This window comes from Leopardus geoffroyi, chromosome C1, assembly GCF_018350155.1.
Source record: "Leopardus geoffroyi isolate Oge1 chromosome C1, O.geoffroyi_Oge1_pat1.0, whole genome shotgun sequence".
In the NCBI taxonomy this organism is placed as follows: Eukaryota; Metazoa; Chordata; class Mammalia; order Carnivora; family Felidae; genus Leopardus; species Leopardus geoffroyi.
The window spans coordinates 48,479,185-48,500,216 of NC_059328.1; the positions used below are offsets into that span (position 1 = coordinate 48,479,185).

A 21,032-nucleotide genomic window follows, 5' to 3' on the forward strand; every position below is an offset into this window, starting at 1 on the left:
ATTCCAGGGAGGAGATCTTGTTCTTCCCTCTCCCTGTCTGTGGTGCCATGCTCAGTGCTGGCAGAAATATGTTTGGGGGATAATGAATCACTCCATGAATGGGTGGAGTGTTCTGAGTGGCTTTGCTCCTAACTTTGCAGAGGGGGACCCAGTTTGGGCCCTGTTTTGGTATTCACATTTAAGACGTGCACCAAGAATTTGGTTTTCAACTCAGTTTTATGTTGAGTTGATAAAGGCTGCACTGGTGGCTTATGTCATTAAGTTCATTTAGGTCACACAATGCTCATCAAGATAGAGCTGAAAACCCATATTTGTCTGTAGTGTTCTTAGCACTGGGTCAAAGCAAGTTTTCATGTGAATATTTCTCTTTCATTGATATTTTCTTCCTCAGTGGTAACTGTGGGATGATGCTGATGCTCATGTTGATGAAAAAAAGAAGAAAAATTACTACCTTTTGTTGGGCCTGTGCCAGGTACCAGGGACTGTGCTACATGCTTTATGTAGATTAACTCAGTTTATTGAATTTATGAGGCAAATTACTATTTATCTAGTACCATTTGTCTGGTACTGTGAATCTCCTTAACAGATGGAGAAAATGAAGTACTAGGAGGACCTCTTGCTCAGTAATGAATGACGGTATCACCATGTCGAACCCCGAACCCGTAGTTCCTTCATGCACAGTAATTTCTTATATCAGCAGTCAAATCAGAAGACTGGAAGAATCCTTGGGAGGTCAGCTAGTCCATCTCCTGTCTGGAGACAGGCTCATGCTTGAACTGAATGCCTGTACATTCACTGCCTGAAATGTCTTCTCTGCAACCTTTGTCCACCTGGTAACTCCTACTCATATTTCAGGATGCACAATTCAAACTTCTCCTCCTAAAGGAAGCTTCCTAATATTCCCAAATAGAGTCGCTCTCTTGCTCTGGTGTTCCTCTTTGTTGTTGTTGTTGTTTAAGTTTATTTATTTTGATAGAGCGAGAGGGAGTAGAGGAGGGGAGAGAGAGAGAGAGAGAGAGAATATCTCATCTTCATGGTGCGACGCCCAACATGGGGGCTCAATCTCACGAACTGTGAGATCATGTCCTGAGCCGGAATTGAGAGTCAGATGCTTAACTGACTGAACCCCGCCCCCGGCACCCCTGGTGTTCCTCTTAAACACTTTGTATCTCACCTGTGAAATTCCCCTGTCATACAATGGGTATGTGCCCCATGTTAATGGGTGATCATAGGTGCTCTTCTCCTCCTGAGAGACTATGAGTCCCTTGAGTCCAGAGTGATGATATTTACTATGAGTGTCTTAGATGGCTAATTAAGTCACAAAATTGCCAGCCATATTCTTGACATTAATTGCAAGCCTGACTGTATCTTCCTGAAGTGCAGACATACTGTTTCTGCCAGTTTCTGAATCTTGATCCTTGAAAGACATTGAGAAGTGAGATTGGTTAGTTGATTGGTTGTTGTTTTCAATAGACTTCATTTTTTTTCCCTATTTATTTATTTATTTACATCCAAGTTAGTTAGCATATAGGGCAATCATGGTTTCAAGAGTAGATTCCAGTGATTCATCCCCTATGTATAACACTCACTGCTCATCCCAACAGGTGTCTTCCTTAATGCCCCTTACCCATTTAGCCCATCCTCCCACCCACAACCCCTCCAGTAACCCTCAGTTTGTTCTCTGTATTTAAGAGTCTCTTATGGTTTGTCCCCCTCCCTGTTTTTATTTTATTTTTGCTTCCCTTCTCTTATGTTCATCTCTTTTGTATCTTAAATTCCACATGAGTGAAGTCATATGATATTTGTCTTTCTCTGACTATTTTTGCTTAGCATAATACGCTCTAGTTTCACGCATGTTGTCGCAAATGGCAAGATTTCATTCTTTTTGATTGCCGAGTAATACTCCATTGTGTATGTATGTGTGTGTGTGTGTCTATATATATATACACACCACATCTTCTTTATCCATTCATCCATCGATGGACATTTGGGCTCTTTCCATACTTGGGATATTGTCAGTAACACTGCTATAAACATTGGAGTGCACATGCCTCTTGAAAACAGTACCCCTGCATCCCTAGTAGTGTTATTGCTGGGTCGTAGGGTAATTCTATTTTTAACTTTTTAAGTAATCTCCATACTGTTTTCCAGAGTGGCTGCACCAGTTTGCATTCCCACCAGCAGTGCAAAAGAGATCCTCTTTCTCTGCATCCTCGCCAACATCTGTTGTTTCCTGAGTTGTTAATTTTAGCCACTCTGACTGATGTGAGGTGAATAGACTTCATTTTTTTAGAGAACTTTTAGGTTCACAGCAAAATTGAGTGGAAGTTACAGAGATTTCCCATATACCCCCTTCCCTCACACATGCATTGCCTCCCCCATTATCAATATCCCCCACAGGAGTGGTGCAGTTATTACAGTTGAATCTGCATTGACACATCGTAATCACCCAGAGTCCATGGTGTACGTTACTTTTCACTCTTGGCGTTGGTTACTCTATGAGTTTGGACAAATGTGTGACATGTATCCACCATTATAGTATTTTACAGTTTCATTGCTAAAAATCCTCTGTGCTCTGCCTATTCATCCCTCTAGAATCTAGTTTTAGGCTGTTTTTCTCTTTGCTTCTTTTCCTTTCCCATTTCATTTTCCAGTTCTTTCTCTTTCCTTCCTTTTCTTAGGGACAGTGTGTCTTGAAAGTTTTGAAAACCTCCTGTCTATTCCCTCTCCCCACTGACACTTGCTGGCTTCTGCCTCTTCTGCTCCATGTAGGCTAACCATCCATCTGATTGACGTATTCTTTCCTTAGCCATCTGAATGCTTTCAATCGGCTCTGTGAACTCAGAGTCCTGCAAGCCACTGTGTCTTTTCATGATAATTTTGCAGTTTCTACTCTTACTCATTGTGGGTGGACTTCACGGCTTGAACTCTTGAAAACAGTGTTCATTTTTGCACCTTCAGGGAGCATCTCATTATTGTCCCTGTGTCCTGGCTTATGGAATGCACCTCTTGAACATGTTAAGTTTTACCAGAACATCTTCGCAGGCAACCTAAGGCAGCTACTTATTTGCCCCCTAGATCTCCATGTTTCTTCATCTGTTTTTATTATTATGTTTTTCCTTTATTAAAGAAAAGCAATAACAGACAAAGTAAAACATAGAGAAATCAAATATCTCAAATTTATTACACTATTTTCATGCCCTAATTGATTGTAAATATCTTTTCTTGAATGGGCGTGAATACTTAACAAGTGTAGACTTTTGATTGATCAGGCCAGGATTTGGACTTCTGCCTTGCTCCTTCCTAATGATATGACCTCAGATGAGCTACCCAACCTTTCAGAGCCTCAGTGTCCTCCTTGGTTGAATGGGAATACTGATAGCACCCTTATCATTTTATTGTGGGAACAATTGCAGTAACCTACATAAAAGCCCCAGGCACAGTGCTTGGCCTGAAGCACAGACTCATGACCTGCCTCTAGTTTCCTTCTCTTCCCCCTTTACCTCCCCCACCTCTCATTTTGCCTCTATTCATTATCATCCTCATTCTTGAGGAGTTAAATCCAAACCCATGAGTCCAAGGGCTTCCCCAAGATCTTGGAATGTTTTGGCAGGGACTTTAGGGTCTTTTGTTTTCTGACTCTTAGATCTCTTTTTTCTTGGGAGCATGGGAAAACTCCCTGAGCTTGATTATTTATTCAGTTCTTTCATGCTCCCCAAATTGTCACAGCCATGTTTAAACCATGTTATCGGCAAGTCTCACTGAAAAGGCAATTTAATATTGCCCTGTGTTGCATCATTGCATATATTATTTCGGTCTGTCATGGACCTGTCAGCAAGTCTTGATGAAGTACAGAGCCAATGGTAACAAGCCTGAAATCTGACAGGTCTTTCACAGAAGCAGCTCCAATCGGTGCAGTGGTATTTCTTCAGAAATAAGGCCCTCTTGGTGTCTTTGTTGATAGAACTAGCAATCTAGCCCCAGTCGTATCTCCCCCTGAGCTCAGTCTTCAGTGCTGGCGATTCAGTCTGTTGTATGGCTTAGAAAAACAGAGCCATCACAGGCCTGTGATATACTGAAGGCTGCAGCCAGGAATAGCTTGGTAATTTATCCCCACTCTCCGACTCTAATTATTCTGTTACTGGCTAGCTTGTTCGATTGACACTCTCCAGGTTCTGCCTTACCCAAGCAGAGAACAAAAGGCTTCCCTTGAAAGTGGGGGCCTGGCCATGTCAATACAGTGAACTGCATATAAATAATGCAGCAGTGCTGGCTTCATTTTTATAAAGTCTTGTTGAGAAATGCATGATAATGATCAGGCCTCTGGAACCCAGCAGGCGTGTGCTTTTGATGTGTGCCTTGCTCTGGGTAAAAGCAGGAAAGTCAAAAGTTCTTGTGCTTGCAAAGGCTCCTTCGTGGTCCCAGGAGAAGTGACACTTTCTTTCCTTTTGTGTCCCTCAGAGGTGGGGGGCTCCTCCCTGCCTAGAAAAGTTCTGGTAGATACACAGTGGGCCCACAGTAAATAGTTTCTGTATTAGTGTGTTTTACTACGATGATGATGATGGTATCAGTTACCACTATTCACCATCAAAAATGGGTCTTACTTATATTCTGCCATTTTAATCCTCATAGGCCTAGAGTGGCTTATTATTTCTGAGAATGCCCTCCCGACTAGCCTTAGGTCTTTGCTTTTGTCTGCTCAGCTTCCCCATAAACGGATCTTCAGGGTGTAAACCTGGCAGCCAGAGCTCCGGGACTTGAGTTGGGGAACGGATGTTGAGGGCTTACTCGCAGAGAGAGCGGCGTCTCCTTACTTTATCTCCCTGTTCTTGTCAAGACGATCCCTTGTAGCTGGGCCCTGTCCCCTACTGAGTCTCAAGTGAACCTCCGTCACCTTTCATGGTGCAGGAGAGGGAGGCCCCCGGTTGCTCATAATGAGGGCGCATGGGGTTCTGATTACTTCCTAAGCAGCTTGCAGCCACCTTGCTGTTTTTAGCCCCACTTTTATTCCCACTTTCAGAAGCACGTGGTGCCACTACGTCCTGAACTTTTTTGGGTCTCTGCAGGGAAATCATTGTGATTCTGGGTTTTTCACCTGCTACTTAGGTTTTATCTTTCTGAGTCTCCCAAGAGCCTTACTACTCATCCATCTGTGTTTTCTGCCTTTCAGATTTCTGTTAGTGTCCTTGCGTGTGTTATCTTTGTCATTGTGGGCTTTTGCCTTTTTGAAACATTCTTATACTGCCATTGTATTAGAATTTTTAAAGGGAGCAGAGGTCAACGTGTGTAGTCAGTCTGGTATCTTTAACTGGAAGGGTCTTTTTGTTTTTGCTTTTTTCAAGGAAGAAAAGAAGATGTGTTAGAGATTTGGCATGTTTTGGGGGAAGTAGGCAATGGGAGGGAGGTATGTGAGGTAGGCGAAATGCATTTCCATAAGGTGCATAGTTTGTGTAAGAAACCAGTGTTTTGCTGCTGCTTTTGGTCGCTCCAGGGATCAGAAATCTAGCTTTTTCTCTTCTAGAGTCTGCACCGAGAGCAGTTGCTGAAGATCTGGGCCATATAATAGAAACAATTAAAAAGTGATTAGGGACCTGAAAGCTTCCTCTTGTAACTGACATCCTAGGGTTCTCATACATTACCTCAATAAACACAGATTGAACTCTCAAAATTTGCCAGGGAGGCACTGTGCCTCGTGCTGGGGAATGGCATGATGAATAAGGTACATATGGTCCCTGCTGTGGGAGGTCATGGCCAGACTTGAGGTACTGAAATTCCAGAAAGGCTAGACAGAGAGCATCAGGAAATGAAACAAAATAACATTCTTTTATCATAAAGCTGTAGATGCTTTAGTACCTTCTGACCTTCCCCACTCATACATGCTTTTATCTAAAATAGTATAAAATAAGGGCTCCTGGGTGGCTCAGTTGGTTAAGCGATTTGACTTTTGCTCAGGTCGTAATCGCATGGTTCATGAGCTTGAGCCCCGTGTTGGGCTCTGTGCTGACAGCTCAGAGCCTGGAGTCTGCTTCAGATTCTGTCTCTCTCACTCTCTGCCCCTCCCCCACTCTCTCAAAAATGAATAAAACATTAAAAAAAATAGTATAAAATACAATAAGCCCAGAGTTCTGGACCCCTCCAGCCTGTCAGACCTTTTAGTCAACATGGGCTCCTGAGACTGCTGAGTCTCAAATCTGTGTAAAAAACAAAGGCGACCCCAGGTGATCACATCCAATTACTCTGTCGTGAATCCTTGATTTCATGTACATGAAGTTCTGAGCTACCACAAAGAGAAAAGAAATATAACTCCAGCTAAGTTCAGGTTGCCATTCAATTACAATTTCTTTTTTAACCCATAAGTCATCTTGGTGAATTGACCCTTTTATCATTACATAATGGACTTCTTTTTTCTGGTAATATTTCTTCTTCTGAGGTTTACTGTGGAATACTCATGTAGCCCCTTGAACTTGTTGATTATTAGTGTGTGCATGGCATATCTTTTCTCTCCTTCCACTCTTGAACCTATTCTGCATCTTTATATTTAAAGTAAGTTTCTTTTTTTTTTTTTTTTTTTTTTTAATTTTTTTTTTCAACATTCATTTATTTTTGAGACAGAGAGAGACAGAGCATGAACAGGGGAGGGGCAGAGAGAGTGGGAGACACAGAATCAGAAGCAGGCTCCAGGCTCTGAGCCATCAGCCCAGAGCCCGACGCGGGGCTTGAACTCACGGACCGTGAGATTGTGACCTGAGCCGAAGTCGGACCCTTAACCGACTGAGCCACCCAGGCGCCCCTAAAGTAAGTTTCTTACAGACACCACAGAGTTGGATTTTTATTTTTTATTTTTTATTTGTTTCCAGCCTGAAATTTTTTGCCTTTCCAAGGGAGTTTTTAGGTGAGGTTTCAGTCTACTATCTTGCCATTTGCCTTTTATTTGCTCCATGTGTTCTTTATAATTTTCCCCTCTTCCTACCTTCTTCTAGATTACTGAAGGATTTTTAGTATTCCCTTTTATCTCCCAAATTGGTGTATTAATTTTATCTCCTTTTTCACTGGTTCCTCTAGGATTTATAATATGCATCTTTAACTTACCATAGTTTGCCTTAAAACATTTTTATACCCCGCTGTATGTAGTATCTTTCATACCTCCCTATCATTTGTTCTGTTATTGTCATTTTTTGTACATGTGTTATAAGCCCCATAGTACTTTGAATTTTTTTCCTAATTTATATTTTAAAGATGAAGAAAAAGTCAATTATCTTTTAAAGAAATTTAAAAATGAAAAGCTGCCCTTTGTATCTACCCACATATTTACTGATTCTGATACTTTTCATTGCTTTCAATTAACAATCATTTATCAATTAACATTTCCATTTAATGCCATCCTCCTCCTCCCTAAAGAATTGCCTTTAACGTTTCTTGCAGCGCAGGTTTCTTGGAAATGAGTTCTGTTTTTGTTTGTTTGAAAAAGCCTGTATTTCATTACTACTTGTGTAAAGATCTTGTTTTTAAATTTTATTTATGTATTTTGAAAGCGTGTGCTTGATGGGGTGATGGGGGCAGTGAGAGAGAGGCGGGGAGAGATAATCTCAGGCAGGCTCTGCACTGATGGGGCTCAAACCCGTGAACCCTGAGATCATGACCTGAGCCAAGATTGAGAGTCAGACGCTTAACTGACTTAGCCACCCAGTCACCCCTGAAGATCTTTTTTTCTGAATATAAAATTCTAGTTTGATTTTTTCTTTCTTTTTAAAATTTTTCAGTGTTCTAAAGATGTCATTCCACTTTCTTCTGGGTTGCATTATTTCTGGAAAAAAAATTTGCCTTTTTAGGACTGTTCGTCTATTACCTGTCTTTCCTCTGACCACTTTTAAGATCATCATTTTTAAAAAATAATTTGATTATATAATATGTCTTGATGTGGTTTTCTTTGTCTTTATCTTCCTTTGGTTTCTTCCAGTGAGTGTGGCTCTGTGGGTGATAGCTTTTATCAAATTGAAGAAAACATTTGACCATTATTTCTTCAAATATTTTTTATTGGAAGCTGATATTGTCAGTTATTTTCTGTTATCCAGTGTCTGGGTTTTATTCTCTCTCTCTCTCTCTCTATTTTTTTCCTGCATTTTCTGGTAGGCTGTTAATGTACTTTTGGCTTAGTTTTATTTTTTGAAATCTTTCTAAACTTTGTTAGTGCAGGTTTATTGTAACCTTTACACAGGAAGGCTCAGTTATACTTCTAGGCATTCTTTGGGGTTTTCCACTGAATGCCCCAAGGAGTCAGTGAAGATGCTGTGCTCAGATGATTCCCGTTCTCACTGTGAGCCCTGAGAACTGTTCAGCTCACAGATTTCCAGTCACTTCTCACCAGATCTCCTGGAGCATCTGTGTGCATATCTGCATCTCCATAAAGCTTTCATGGGACTCTTGTGCAGATTTTCAGGACCTCTTCCTGCATAGCTACCTCCTCTTTGGAAGCTGTGCCAGCACAGCTTCCAGCCACCTCAAATTCCTTGAATTCTGATCTCAGTCTTCTCGGTTTCATGAACTTGACTTGTTTTCCTTGGCATCCTTCTTTCTGCTTTGTGGTCGGGCATGGGCTTCCTGGCAGAAAGCCAGAGCAATCTTAGGGCTCACCTCATTTGTTTCCTTCTCTCCGGGATAGTTCTGTGCTGCCTGTTGTTCAGGCTCTGAGAGCAGTTGTGTCACGTTTTTTTTTCTCCCCCCTTTTCTAGTTTCTTAAGATGGGGGCAGGGCAGGGGACGGGGAGGTAAAATCCAGTCTCCGCTACTCCATCATGGTTAGAAGCAGAAGTTTCTATTGTTGTTACTTCAGTAAGAGTTTCTGTCTTGATGTGGCCTTTAACTTCGTTATGTATTTTTCGATCTTCAATATGAGTTGGTCATTTTCTCTCCTTTAATAAAAAAAAAAAAACTGTGGCAAAACACATTCATAGATCTCTGATTAAAATGTTTTGGAGTATTATGCATGATGTATTTTTTTTTCTCATTTTTATTTTGGTCATGCCTTGCTTAGAAATTTTATGCTTCCATTCATAATGTGAGAGTGGCGTCTGATTTTTGTTTCTCATGCTGTCTTTGTTTGGCTTTGTAATATAGTTATCCTACCTTCATAAATAACTTGGGGAGCATTTCTTCTTCTTCTAGACTCTGAAATAATTTGCAGTATTTCGTTCCTTGAACATTTGGGAAAACTTTCTAGTATAGCCATTTGGGCTGAAGTTTTATTTCAGAGATGATTTTTAACTATTGGCTCATTTTTTAAATAGTTTATTAAGGTTTCATATGTTTTCTTGAGTCAGCTTTGGTAAGTTCTGTTTTTCTAGTAAATTTTCCATTCCGTCTAAATTTTCAAATTTGCTAGCATAATGTTACTTAATCTCTTTTTTTCTATCAAGGTCTGCTTTATCTATAAGGATGTCCATCATTTTCATTCATGATATTTGTTATTTTTCTCCTACTCTTCTTTTTCCTTCCTCACTTTGACCAGAGGGTTTTTTTGTTTTGTTTTGGTTTCTGTATTGTCTTTTCCTAGAGCCACATTTTGGATCTCTTGACTGTCTGAGTTTTGTCTTGTTATTTTATATCTTTCATATTCTTTTTTCTTTACTATTCCTTTTGATTTTTTTTTCAATTTAATCTATCTTTGTTTTTCCTAATGTTTAGGTTGGCTGCTTAAGGTTATTAATTTTGAGACATTCTTCGTTTCACTTTTTTTTAAATGTTTATTTACTTTTGAGAGAGAGAGAGAGAGTGCAAGTGGGAAAGGGGCAGAGAGAGAGGGAGACAGAGTATTCAAAGTAGGCTCTGCACTGAGAGAGCCCTTTGGAGGGCTGGAACCCACAAACTGTGAGATCATGACCTGAAGCGAAGGATGCTTAACCGACTGAGCCACCCAGAAGCCCCATCAAGTGCCTTTTGTTTTTCTTTTTTTTTTTTAATCTAGGAACTCTTGTTTTATAGATGTCACATTATGTTGTTCATTTCATAAAATTTAATGAATGGTAACATTCATTATAAAAAAACCCTTTTATCATATTAAAAAAATATGTGTTGTAAACCAGATAGTCCTCAACTTTAACCCCAATGTGGATAGTATTGTCTTTGAACCAATTGTGGAATTCAGCCCATTCACATTTGTTGTAATTAACTGAAATAAGCAATTTTATTTTTTCTATGGTATTTTTATTTTCTATTTACATTACATTACCCTCTTTTGCTTTCCTTTTTGATTTAGTTTGGTTTCACTGACTTCTTAACTTCCTCTTTATTCCTTTTTAATTCCTTGTTATTTTGAGACTTCTGCTACACTTTTTGATTCTGTTAGAAATTACCTTTTCATCCTGTACATTATTAAACTTATGTCCGTCCCAAACACACAGATACACACATATGCCTATTTTTCCTGTGTACGTACGTCTTCTTCAATTTCTGACTTTGAGATTTTGCTAATGGTATTTTCACCTCCGGGCCATTAATAGATTTTTTTCCTTCTAATATCCCAGGAAGGTGTTTCAGGACAGCTTAGTATTACAAATTCCTGTTTCATGGTTTATCGTCATCTTTGTAGATTTAAACGTGTGTGTATGTACCTATGTACGTGTGCGCACACATGTACACGTGCCTATGTGTGTAAGTGCACACACACGCATATGGAGAGAGAGAATGAACATCTCAGCGCTCACCACCACTGGTTTCCCTAATGTTGAATCACTTGTTTTTTTGCTTAAGTTCACGCTCAAGTATTGCCTTCACAGCACGTATATGGGAAGTTTTCTTTTTTAATCCTTGCATGTTGAAAATGTTTTTCTTCTCCCCTGACAGCTGAATAATATTTTGTCTGGGCATAGGATTTTTGGATCATTTTTCCTCATAGTCTGTACACTGTTCCACTGTCTTCTACATTCCAGAGGTGTAGATGAGAATTCCTTAGCCGGTCTGAATCTCTTGCCTTTGTAAGTAACTTACTCTTTCTGTCTGGAAGCTGGTGTAATTTTCTGTTTATGCTTGAAACTCAAGTATTTCCTGGATTCACTTCCTGGACTTAATGAGCGTTTTAATCTGCAGGCTTAAATCTTAAATCTTGCTTCAGCTCAGTATAATAACAATAAAAAAAGATCTGGTAGTGTATTCATTTAATTATAGCATCTCTTTCATCTCTCTCTCTCTCTCTCTTTTTAAAGTTTTCCTTTTCTCCTTGGAAAAAAAAAATCCCGTGTGGAATTACAGTAATGCTCATGTTATACTGCCGTGGATCTGCTCTCTTCTTTCTTCCCTCATTATTTCTCTTTTTGTGCCTTTGCTCTGGGTAGTTGGAGATGTTGTTCATTTGGTCTTCCCGGTCATTAATAGGGGATTCCTACTAATTATTCCTATTAATTGCTTCCCGGTCATTAATAGGCTTCTCAACGGTGCCAGCGATTTTCCCTTTAGTCCTTCTGCAGAAATTTAAAAAATTTTAAATTTAAAATCCGTGTGTCTTGTTCAGAAAGGCTTTCTCGCCGCCTTCTGCCCTCTGGCTACTTCCATTATTGATGTTGAGTTCCAGGCGTTGTACTGTGATCTCTTCAGAGACACCTGCCCTCCTATACATGTTCTCTGAGACCCACTCTCATATCACCTGGTCCCCTAAGTTAGTATGGTTTTTGTGCTGCCTGCTCACTGGTTGTTGTTCTTTTGACCTGGCTATAGGATTTTATAGTCTCGTCAGTAACAAATCTAAAAGTGAGGAAGCTCCAGCACTTTCTGCCCTGGTATTCTGGCTGGCAGAGAACAAACAGCCAGTGACCCTTTCTCCCCGGCGACAACACTCCTCCCTGGCTGCTCATTTTTGAAACAACCCAGCCTGCTAGTGTAGCCCCAGCCTTTCTCCCCTGTCTGTGGTTCTGATCCTATAGATTACACCTTCCACCCCCAGTAGGGTGGTAGGTCAGCTTGCCTGATGGGGAACAGCTATTCTGGGAGTTAGTTGCAAGTTGCTCAGGAATACCTCAGGGAATGGCAAAACCCTGGTGTCTTAACAAAGGCCTCATGGGGAGGGAAACCTTTTGTTCTGCTACTGGTACCTTGCCTTTACTCACTTTCTGTCTCCTGGAGAGTTCTGGAGAGCTGGAGGCCTCAGATCCACTCTCTACATTTTTCCAGTTCTGCTTTTGTTTGTTCGTTTATTTGTTTTTAATGTCTTAAAAAAAATTTTTTTTAAGTTTACTTATTCAGAGAAACGGGGGGGAGGGGTGGGAGGGAAGGGACAAAGAGAGAGAGAGAGAGAGAGAGAGAGAGAGAGAGAGAGAGAGAGAAAGAGAAAGAGAAATCTCAAGCAGGCTCCAACTGTAGCCCAATGCAGGGCTCAAACTCGGGAAAACTGTGAGATCATGACCTGAGCTGAGATCTAGAGTCACATGCTTAACCATCTGACCTACTCAGGTATCCCACCCCCTGCTTTTACACATTCATATTACCTAGGAGTTGATTTAAAGAGATCCAAATGAAATGGACCCTAATAGTGTTTGAATAATCCTGAGGAGGGTGGGTGGAGTTGCCCGAGGCATCTGCAGCTGTGAAGCTCTCTGCCTCCTGGGCTTAGTCATTTTCCCTCAAAGCAGGCTCTCTGGCCATTTATTCTAACATGCTGGGAGGACCCAGACATCCCTCTCCTTGCCCTTACTGGAGGGAAAACCTGCTTGGAATAACATAGTTGTGCTGTAAAGTGTTGAGTTGTTTAACTGTTGCTCCATTACAAACCACAGCGAGTGCTCAGTAGTTGAGCACAGTAATCCATTTATTTGGCTCATGGTGTTGCTCGTTCAGACTGTGCTCTGCTGGGTAGTTCTTCTAGTGTTAGCTGAACTCACTGCGTCAGGTCTTGATGGCCTAGGATGTGTGATGCAGGCCAAGTCTGGTGGTCATTGCCCTGCTGTACACATCTCTTCTCCTCCTTGCACCACTGTGCTAGCCCCATGTGATTTTCTCTAGGCTATGCAAGAGACACAGGAGAGCAAGCAGAAACACATGATGCCTCTTGAAGCTTAGGCTTGAAACCAGAATGCTGTCCTCCTGACTTATTCTTTTGGCCGAATCCAGCCATGTGACAGAATCTGAAGTCTACACTTAGGAAAGGAGGCCCTGTGATAGGGTGGAGATAGGAGGGGGCGAGCAGTTACAAATCACATGGCAAGAGATGAACATATATGGAGGCTTGGACACTTTGGACCGTGACTCCAACCTGCCACCGCTGTTAAGAGCTGGAAGGCAATGTTACCAAGTTAGAATGCTGCCCCAGAAGAGGGAGTAATGAGTTTAGCTTGGAGCTAGTGGTGGGGGGTGCCATTGGAACTGGACTATAAGGAGGACTTGGAGTTGGCCAATAGTCAAGAATGAGTGGAAGGAACAATAAGCAATTAAGACAGAAGGAACATTGAGAGCAGAGGTATAGAATTCTGCAAATGGCTGGGGCATTTGGAGAGTGAAGTGCTATTCTGTGTGGCCAGATCATTAGACATCATCTGTCCACACTGTCTTCTGTTCCATAGCATTGAGCCATCAGAGCTTCCAAAAAGTTGGAATTCCAGGCTTTGTGCCAAGAGGATTTAGCCTGTTGTATGTTCTTCGGAATGTGCTACATAGGTGACTATCTTCTTGATACCTCAGATTTTGAGAATTGTCTTTTATAAGGTGGAGGATTTAGCATGTGTGTGTTACATTTCTGTGGACGCTAGCACTCCTTCAGTATATCTGTCCCACTTAGCTTCCTTAGCTCGAGGTGTTCTGCCCTCTCCACCATGTCTAGAAAAATCCTGAATGATAAATAACATGTATTCGCTTTCAAAAGACTTTTGGGTCTCACAAAAGGTCACTTGCTGTGTGGAGCCCTTCTTGCTTGATACTTTCTCCCCTTTTCTCCCACCAGGTTATATCAGATTCCCTTGCTAAAGGTTTTCATTTTTTTTTCTCTCCCTCCTTTAGAAATTACTGTTAGTATGTGATTTGAGGTGTGATTTATTAATTTCTGTGTCCCCCAGTTTGGCTGTCAACTTTTATGCAGGCAGGGGACCAACTCTTTTGCCTACCACCGGTTCCCCAGGGCATCACATAGTGCCAGGAGCATAGTAACTGAGTACTAACTACTTCTTGAGTGGGTGAGTGCCTGAGTGAATCAGTGTGAATGACTAAATGAGATGCACATAGACTATTGACTCTAAGAGATAGTTTTAGCCTTAAAACTGTGTGAGCTCCCCAAGTTTATCACTTACCTTTGCTGAGGCGGATAGACCATATTCGATTGTTGGTGTGGCCATTCAGTCAGTATGCATTTTGGCTGAGTGTGGACTATGTACTGGAGGTAGAGCTGGGCAGGGCTGGTTTGGCTCTGAAGGCTTAGTGGGGGAGACAGGGAAGTGAATGGGCAGAGACAGTTACCATGGTAAATGTTACAGGTATGTCCAGGTTGAAGCTTAGAGAAGAGGCTTTGGACTCAAGTTTGCCCTTCCCTGGGGTTCATGAAAAGGGATAAGAGTCATGAACGCTAACTGGCAAATACATAACAATGAAGAATATCCTAGGCAGAATGAATAAAGGTTTTAGTGCCCAGGGAAGTGAGGAATCAGGCCTGCTAAGGGAGACTTCAAATAATACCACTCTGGACAATGAAGAAAGCAGGGGTTGGAACGGCAAGACAGGAATCTGGAGGTTGGCACAGTCCTATTACTAAAGGCGGTTTACGCCCAGCTAAGGGATTGGATTTTTTCTGAAGGCACTGAGGAGCAGTTGAAGAGTTTTAATCAGGGATTGATATAATCAGATTTAATTTTATAAGTTTTGCTGTGGGCACACCATGAAGCATGGGTTGGAAGGCAATAGCAGTGTTGGGAAGGTACATAGGAAGCAGTTAATTACACAGCACTTTAAGGGCGATAATAGAAGGTATGTTTCACATTCCAGGAGTTCAGAGGAGCACCTCTACCCAGAACTGGGGACTCAGTTATCAGGATGAAGAAGCTGGGAAGAGTTTCCAAACAAGTAGGAATAGGGCAAAGACCTAGAAATGTGCACAAATATGTTTTTCACCCCCCACCCCCCTTCAGAGAATTGCAAATGATTTGTTATTGCTGAAATGTACAATACTAAGGCTGAATGTATGAGAAATGAAACTGGAGAGGAAAGTACCTTCCAGCATTCAGGTCTTCCTTCTATTAAATATTGCTTTAGACTGAAGCAACCATATGTATGCCGGTCACTTTTTGAATTTTTTTACTTTTTTATTATAGAGAGTTTTGAACATGCACAAAGCAGAGTAGAACACCCATTTACCCATCACTGAGCCCCACAGCCACCAACCCACGGCCAGGTACAAATGGAGACTTTGAATCTGAACAGGGATGTGTAATTACTTAGTTTGACTTATTCTACTTCGTTAACATTGCTTCAGATATCTGGGGAGGTATTTGGCAAAATATAAAGGAAGCCTCACTCATACTATTGGTTCTGCCTCTGTCCCATTTTCTTAGGTCTCTCTGCTCCCTGGTGTGCAAATGGACATACTCGGCAGAGAAAGGCTGGGATGACAGTTTCTGGAAGCTGATTGGCTTGGAAGATTTTGTTGCGGATAATTACAGCAAAATAGGTAAAATGAAAACATCTGGAAAGTGATTATGTGTATGCGTGTGTGTATGAGGATATTGGTTTTTTATTTGTTTTTGTATGAATTGAAATGTAGAAACTCAGCCCTGTTTTCCTAAGAGGGATGAATCCATCACTGTGGGTCGACCACGACTAGTGGGCCCTTGTGTTGGGACTCATAGGACCTGAGTAGAGATATAGGCTGTGGAAGTCAGTCCTGAAATACAGAACTGTAGACATTGGGCTAGATTGAGGAAGACATTTGCAGGGAGTTGCTGGGAATAGTGTAATCGAGGAAGTACATATAGATTGTTTCCCATGAGTACTAGGAAGATGTTTTATGAATTAGGTTCAAGGAACCACACAAGGCCATGAACAGAAAAAAATAGTTGAAGACATCAAAAATAGAAGAAACAGGAACAAGACAAACTAGGACATGAGCCATTGGTCCATAAGGGCATAGAATCCCAGACTTCCAGTTTTATGTGGCAATGAGTAGGCATTAAAGGCATGAGTGACTAGTAGGGGTTTACTTGGGGGAAGAATTTAGATGCTAAGTACAAATCACAGTAGCTCACATTTGAAAGTTTAAAGTTTGCGCGGTCGTCTCAGAGAGAGCTGTTTATTTCCTTTCGTTACTACTTAACAGTTCTAGTTGAATGTTTAGGCTAAGATGTTGTAACAATACAAGGGAAAAAAGTACAGTGGGTTAAACAAGATGGAAGGTCATTCCCTTTGTAATAGGATAGAGGTAAGTAACTGTCAGGCCAGCTCGGCCATTGTCACAACATTACCTCCAACTTTGGGTCCCAGGTAGTTACTCCAGTTCTCATCAGTTCCCAGCCGGTGAGTGGGACAAATGAAAAGGACTGAGAAATCCATCCATGTGAGCCATGTCATTTCTGATTGCATCCCACTGACCAGCCCTTGTTCATAAGACCCAGCTAGGCTGTAGGGGTGGTTGGGAAATGTAGTCATTGGCCAGGCAGCCATGTGTCCATGTGCATGACCAGCTAAAACTTGAGAGTTGTGTTATTGAATATTGGCAAAAAACTGGTGTAAGCTCCACATTCTGACTGCCCTTAATAACTGAGTCACACAATAGGTTATTCCACTTTCACCTTTCTCTGGTGTGGAGTCCTCATGACCCATCTATTAAAGTTCAAGGATAGGGGCGCCTGGGTGGCTCAGTCGGTTAAGCATCTAACTTCGGCTCAGGTCATGATCTCACGGTTCGTGGGTTCGGGCCCTGCGTCGGGCTCTGTGCTGACAGCTCAGGGCCTGGAGCCTGCTTTGAATTCTGTGTCTCCCTCTGTTTCTGCCCCTCCCCTGCTCATGCTCATTCTCTATCAAAAAATAAATGTAAAAAAAAAAAAAAATTTAAAGTTCAAGGATAGAAACATGAGAGACTCAGGTAGCCTCTGCACTACCATGTGGTAGGCAACATACCTTGGTTGTCTGTGGTCTGTTCAACTACAAATTGCTAAGTCTGTGGAAAAAGAACAGTCATAGTAGTATGCACAAAGAGCCATTCTGGAATTGCTGTGGCTTAGTTGAAACCATCTCTGGATCTGAGCTGGTGGAGAAGGAGAAGAGGTCAGGACCAGGGATGAGAGGAATACAGCAAAGCAGCTTTCTTCTTCATCAGCTACATTCTGAGTCCTTTGGTAGGTGACTTATATACATTGTCTCATTTGGCCCTCACAGACCTGGTAGTGTAGCTAGCTCTTCCCATTTTATGGATACGGAGACTGAGATTCAGTTCCTTGTCTGCTCTTCAGTTGTCAAGTCAGTATTAGAACTAGGGTCTCTAATTCCACACATTCCTACCAAACAGACTGCCTATGGGACACATGAGATGGAGGCAACTGGTGTGGGTATATGGTGGCCTCCAGAAGGATTGGGCAGCAGTCCCAATATTGAGCACCCAAAGCCAACATTAAGTAGACTAGAACAAGTGTGCCTACCTGGATGAGAGTAGGGTGTGATGGGATCTCAGTGGAATATAATTTCATAGGGTGTAAAAAAGAGTTAATATTTTAAGTATTAATATGACTAATACGATGGTTGGCTTTAAAATTCTGGGTGGTCGGGCCATTTGGAGGCAGCAGCTTGGACAGTGACGGGGACCAGGGTCGGTCTTTTATGGTGGGGGCTGAGTGAGCTGGCTAGAGGGTGGCATGTTGGGGCTCCAGTGAAGCAGGCGGGGGTTTTAGACAGTGCTTCCTTTTCCCAAGGAGAATGGGCAGCCGCATAGAAGCTGATGCTCAGCTGAAAGCTTCTAGAGGGCTGGGACCACTGTGCCTTACCCTTAAGTGTCTTGGCACAGGCGTTACTGATAAATGGATGCTGATAGGATGTGTGAGACACAGGCAAGGTTGTTAGAACCGAGACAGGTGGCAAGAGTTAAGAGAAAATGGTGGCAAAGAACTGTCCCGGGTCCTAGACCACTAAAGCTACTATAACAACACCATAGGCTGAGCGACTTATAGCAATGGAAAGGAACTTCTACCCTTCTGGAGACTGGGAAGTCCAAAGTCAAAGTGCCAACAAGGTAAGTTTAATGCTGAGGCCTCTTTTCTTGGCTTGTTGGCAGCTGCCTCTCACATTTGTTCACATGACCTCTTCTTTCTACATATGCAGAGAAAGAGTGTGCACAAGAGAATGCTCACTGGTGTTTCTTTTTCTAAGGACACAAATCCTGTTGGGTCAGGGTCCCACCCTTTGACCTCATTTTACCTTCATTATCTCCCACCCACCATATCACCAGGTATAATCACCTTGGGGATTAGGGCTTCACCATGGGAACTTGGGGACACAAATTCAGCCCATAGCACCAGGGTATTAGTGTACTGGTCATTAGAGTTAAAGCAGGGCCATCAGGTCCTGAGTTCCCAATCTTTTGTTCTAGAGGCACCCCATGAGCTTGCTACCTTGAAGAACCTTTAGGACTGAGTGCTAGGGGAGGGTGTTTTGTCGTCTAATTGAGGGGTACAGGCAAGATGGGTCTAAAACACTGAACTGGGAGCTAGGGCAGTTCTAGTTCTGGCACTGATGGTTTCAACTTAGATAAGTCTAGTAATGATTCCATATCTCTACAGTCTTACCTGTGAAGATAGAGTAAATGGTAGCAATTAACACTAATAGCTTACTGCTTCCCAGACATGATACTGTTGTATTACAACCCTTATCCTGTTAAATTTTTACAACTGTGTAACAGAGCTGTTTTATTGTATTTTCTTCAGCTGAAGAAACTGAGGGTCAGAAAAGGGAACGGTGTTTAAATGATGGCTGTATAAGTTGCAAGCGGTAGAAGCAGAATTCAGACCCACGTTTGAATGATTCCAAATCCTGCTCCAGCCGTTTTGCTATCTTGACTTCCCATTAATATTCAGTGGGTGCCTATGAATAGTAAGCAGCAGATCAGTACCAACCCTGCTTCCCCTTCTGTATTTCAAGCACATGTCTATGTGCTTTCTCATACCTTGTGGCATGTAATTCTCACAGTCAGTGGCAAAAATAGTGTTTCCCTGTTTGCAGACGAGAATTTGATAAATAATCTCATTTAACCACATGTAGAAGCAATAAATGATAAGTCAGGATCAAAGACCTTCCAATGGGAGGCCCTAGAAGGAGATGATACCATATTGGAACACAAATTTCAACTTCTTTTACTCATGCTCCCCACTATCCCTCAAATTTGGTTGTTCCTTCTGAGTGTTCCCATGGTATATTGGCCATATCTTATTATAATACACGTTGGTTACCTGTGTGTGTCTTGATTCCATGCTAGACTGTGAGCTCCTTGACATCAGGATTTTCACTAATTTACCTTTGTGTCCTCAGTGCTGGCACAGGGCATGGCACAGTTTAGTAGCTCAGTTACTATTTGATTAGTAAGTGGATAAATTTTACTATTTGATTAGTAAGTAGATAAATTGAGATGGCTGGTCCTGGTAGGTTGGCACTTTTTGCTTTTAAAAGCTATAATGATAGGCGCCTGGGTGGCTCAGTCAGTTAAGCATCCAACTTCAGCTCAGATCATGATCTCACGGTTCATGAGTTGGAGGCCCTCGTTGGGCTCTGTGCTGACAGCTCAGAGCCTAGAACCTGCTTTGGATTCTGTGTCTCCTTCTCTCCATGTCTTTCTCTCTCTCTATGTCTTTCTCTCTCTCTCTCTCTCTCTCTCTCAAAAATAAAAGCTATAATGATTTTTACTGATTTTTGTAGTATCTTTGGCAACTTGGGTCTAACTTCAACTATGTTTTTTTTTTTTTTAATGTTTTGGTGTTCCCCCAACCCTGACACAAAACCCGTGTTTAATTGGTATATTCAGTTTGCTAATAGAGCAATACCTACAGGAAATATTCATTAATAATCCATAATGTTAATCTAGCAGAAAATTTCCAGAGTAACTTTATTAGATTTAGCCTGTTAAGTTAATGGATTTTTAATGGATGTCCTAAGGAGACGTATCATTAACCAGAATATTGCCATACGTGAATTAAAACTTACCCATTCATCAAAATTAATTATGTGATGTTTCCTTTGATTTTCATTTCTGGTGACTTGAACTTGTAGTTTCATTTCTGGTGACTTGAACTTGTAGTTTTGGTGAACCAAAAGTGGAAGATAGTAAAGAGGTTGTTAACTCTCAGTTTTGACTTTGAAAGATTGCTCTGGAAGATACCTCCAGACATTCTTCAGTAATTCTTGTAACGATGAGAAATTAATCTGGGAAGCCTCCTTATGAAGTGTTAAACAATTCCAGTGGACTCATTGCCCGTCAAGATGTGGGCAATAAAGTGCAAAACCTTTCAGCAGATTTGAGTAGAGCTTTGTGGATTTGAGCATTAATTCAATTACCATAATTCGCTCCATGCGGAGCTTTTAGCCAAGTCTTTACCAGCCTTCCTGGGCTCATGCAGTAAATAAGTGCTTTCCCCGAAAACTGAACACCTCAGCAGCTGATGGTCTTACGGAGGGATATTTTTGAAATGAATTATTGATGAAGTGTAAGTTAAGGATCAAATGCAGTATTTATACAGTGCATCTGAAGGACAGGGGAAGAAATTTACAATGTTGTAAGTAACTTACATGCAAATTTCCAAAGCTAAAATATTACAACCTAATGCCTTCTTTCAAGGACATATTTGGAAGATTTGATTTGGGAACATGATAAAAGTATGGGGGAAAAATCCTTTTGTGAATCAAAAGACTACAGTAGACATTTCTTTCTTTTTTTAAAAATTTTTTAAAATGTTTTTTATTTATTTTTGAGACAGAGAGAGACAGAGCATGAGCAGGGGAGGGGCAGAGAGAGAGAGGGAGACACAGAATCCAAAGCAGGCTCCAGGCTCCGAGCTGTCAGCACAGAGCCCGACGCGGGGCTCAAACTCATGA

The 21,032-nt window shown here is 41.5% G+C and overlaps 1 protein-coding gene across 12 annotated transcripts in view; it reads left to right on the forward strand.

The window, feature by feature from the left end:
- FGGY (FGGY carbohydrate kinase domain containing) overlaps nucleotides 1-21,032 on the forward strand; it is a 419,791-nt gene that overhangs the window by 139,474 nt on the left and 259,285 nt on the right. For all 12 annotated transcript variants that reach the window (XM_045477592.1, XM_045477599.1, XM_045477591.1 and 9 more), the window contains one exon: nucleotides 15,518-15,633. In XM_045477592.1, the coding sequence (XP_045333548.1) occupies nucleotides 15,518-15,633 (116 nt within the window). The remainder of the gene's footprint in view (nucleotides 1-15,517; nucleotides 15,634-21,032) is intronic.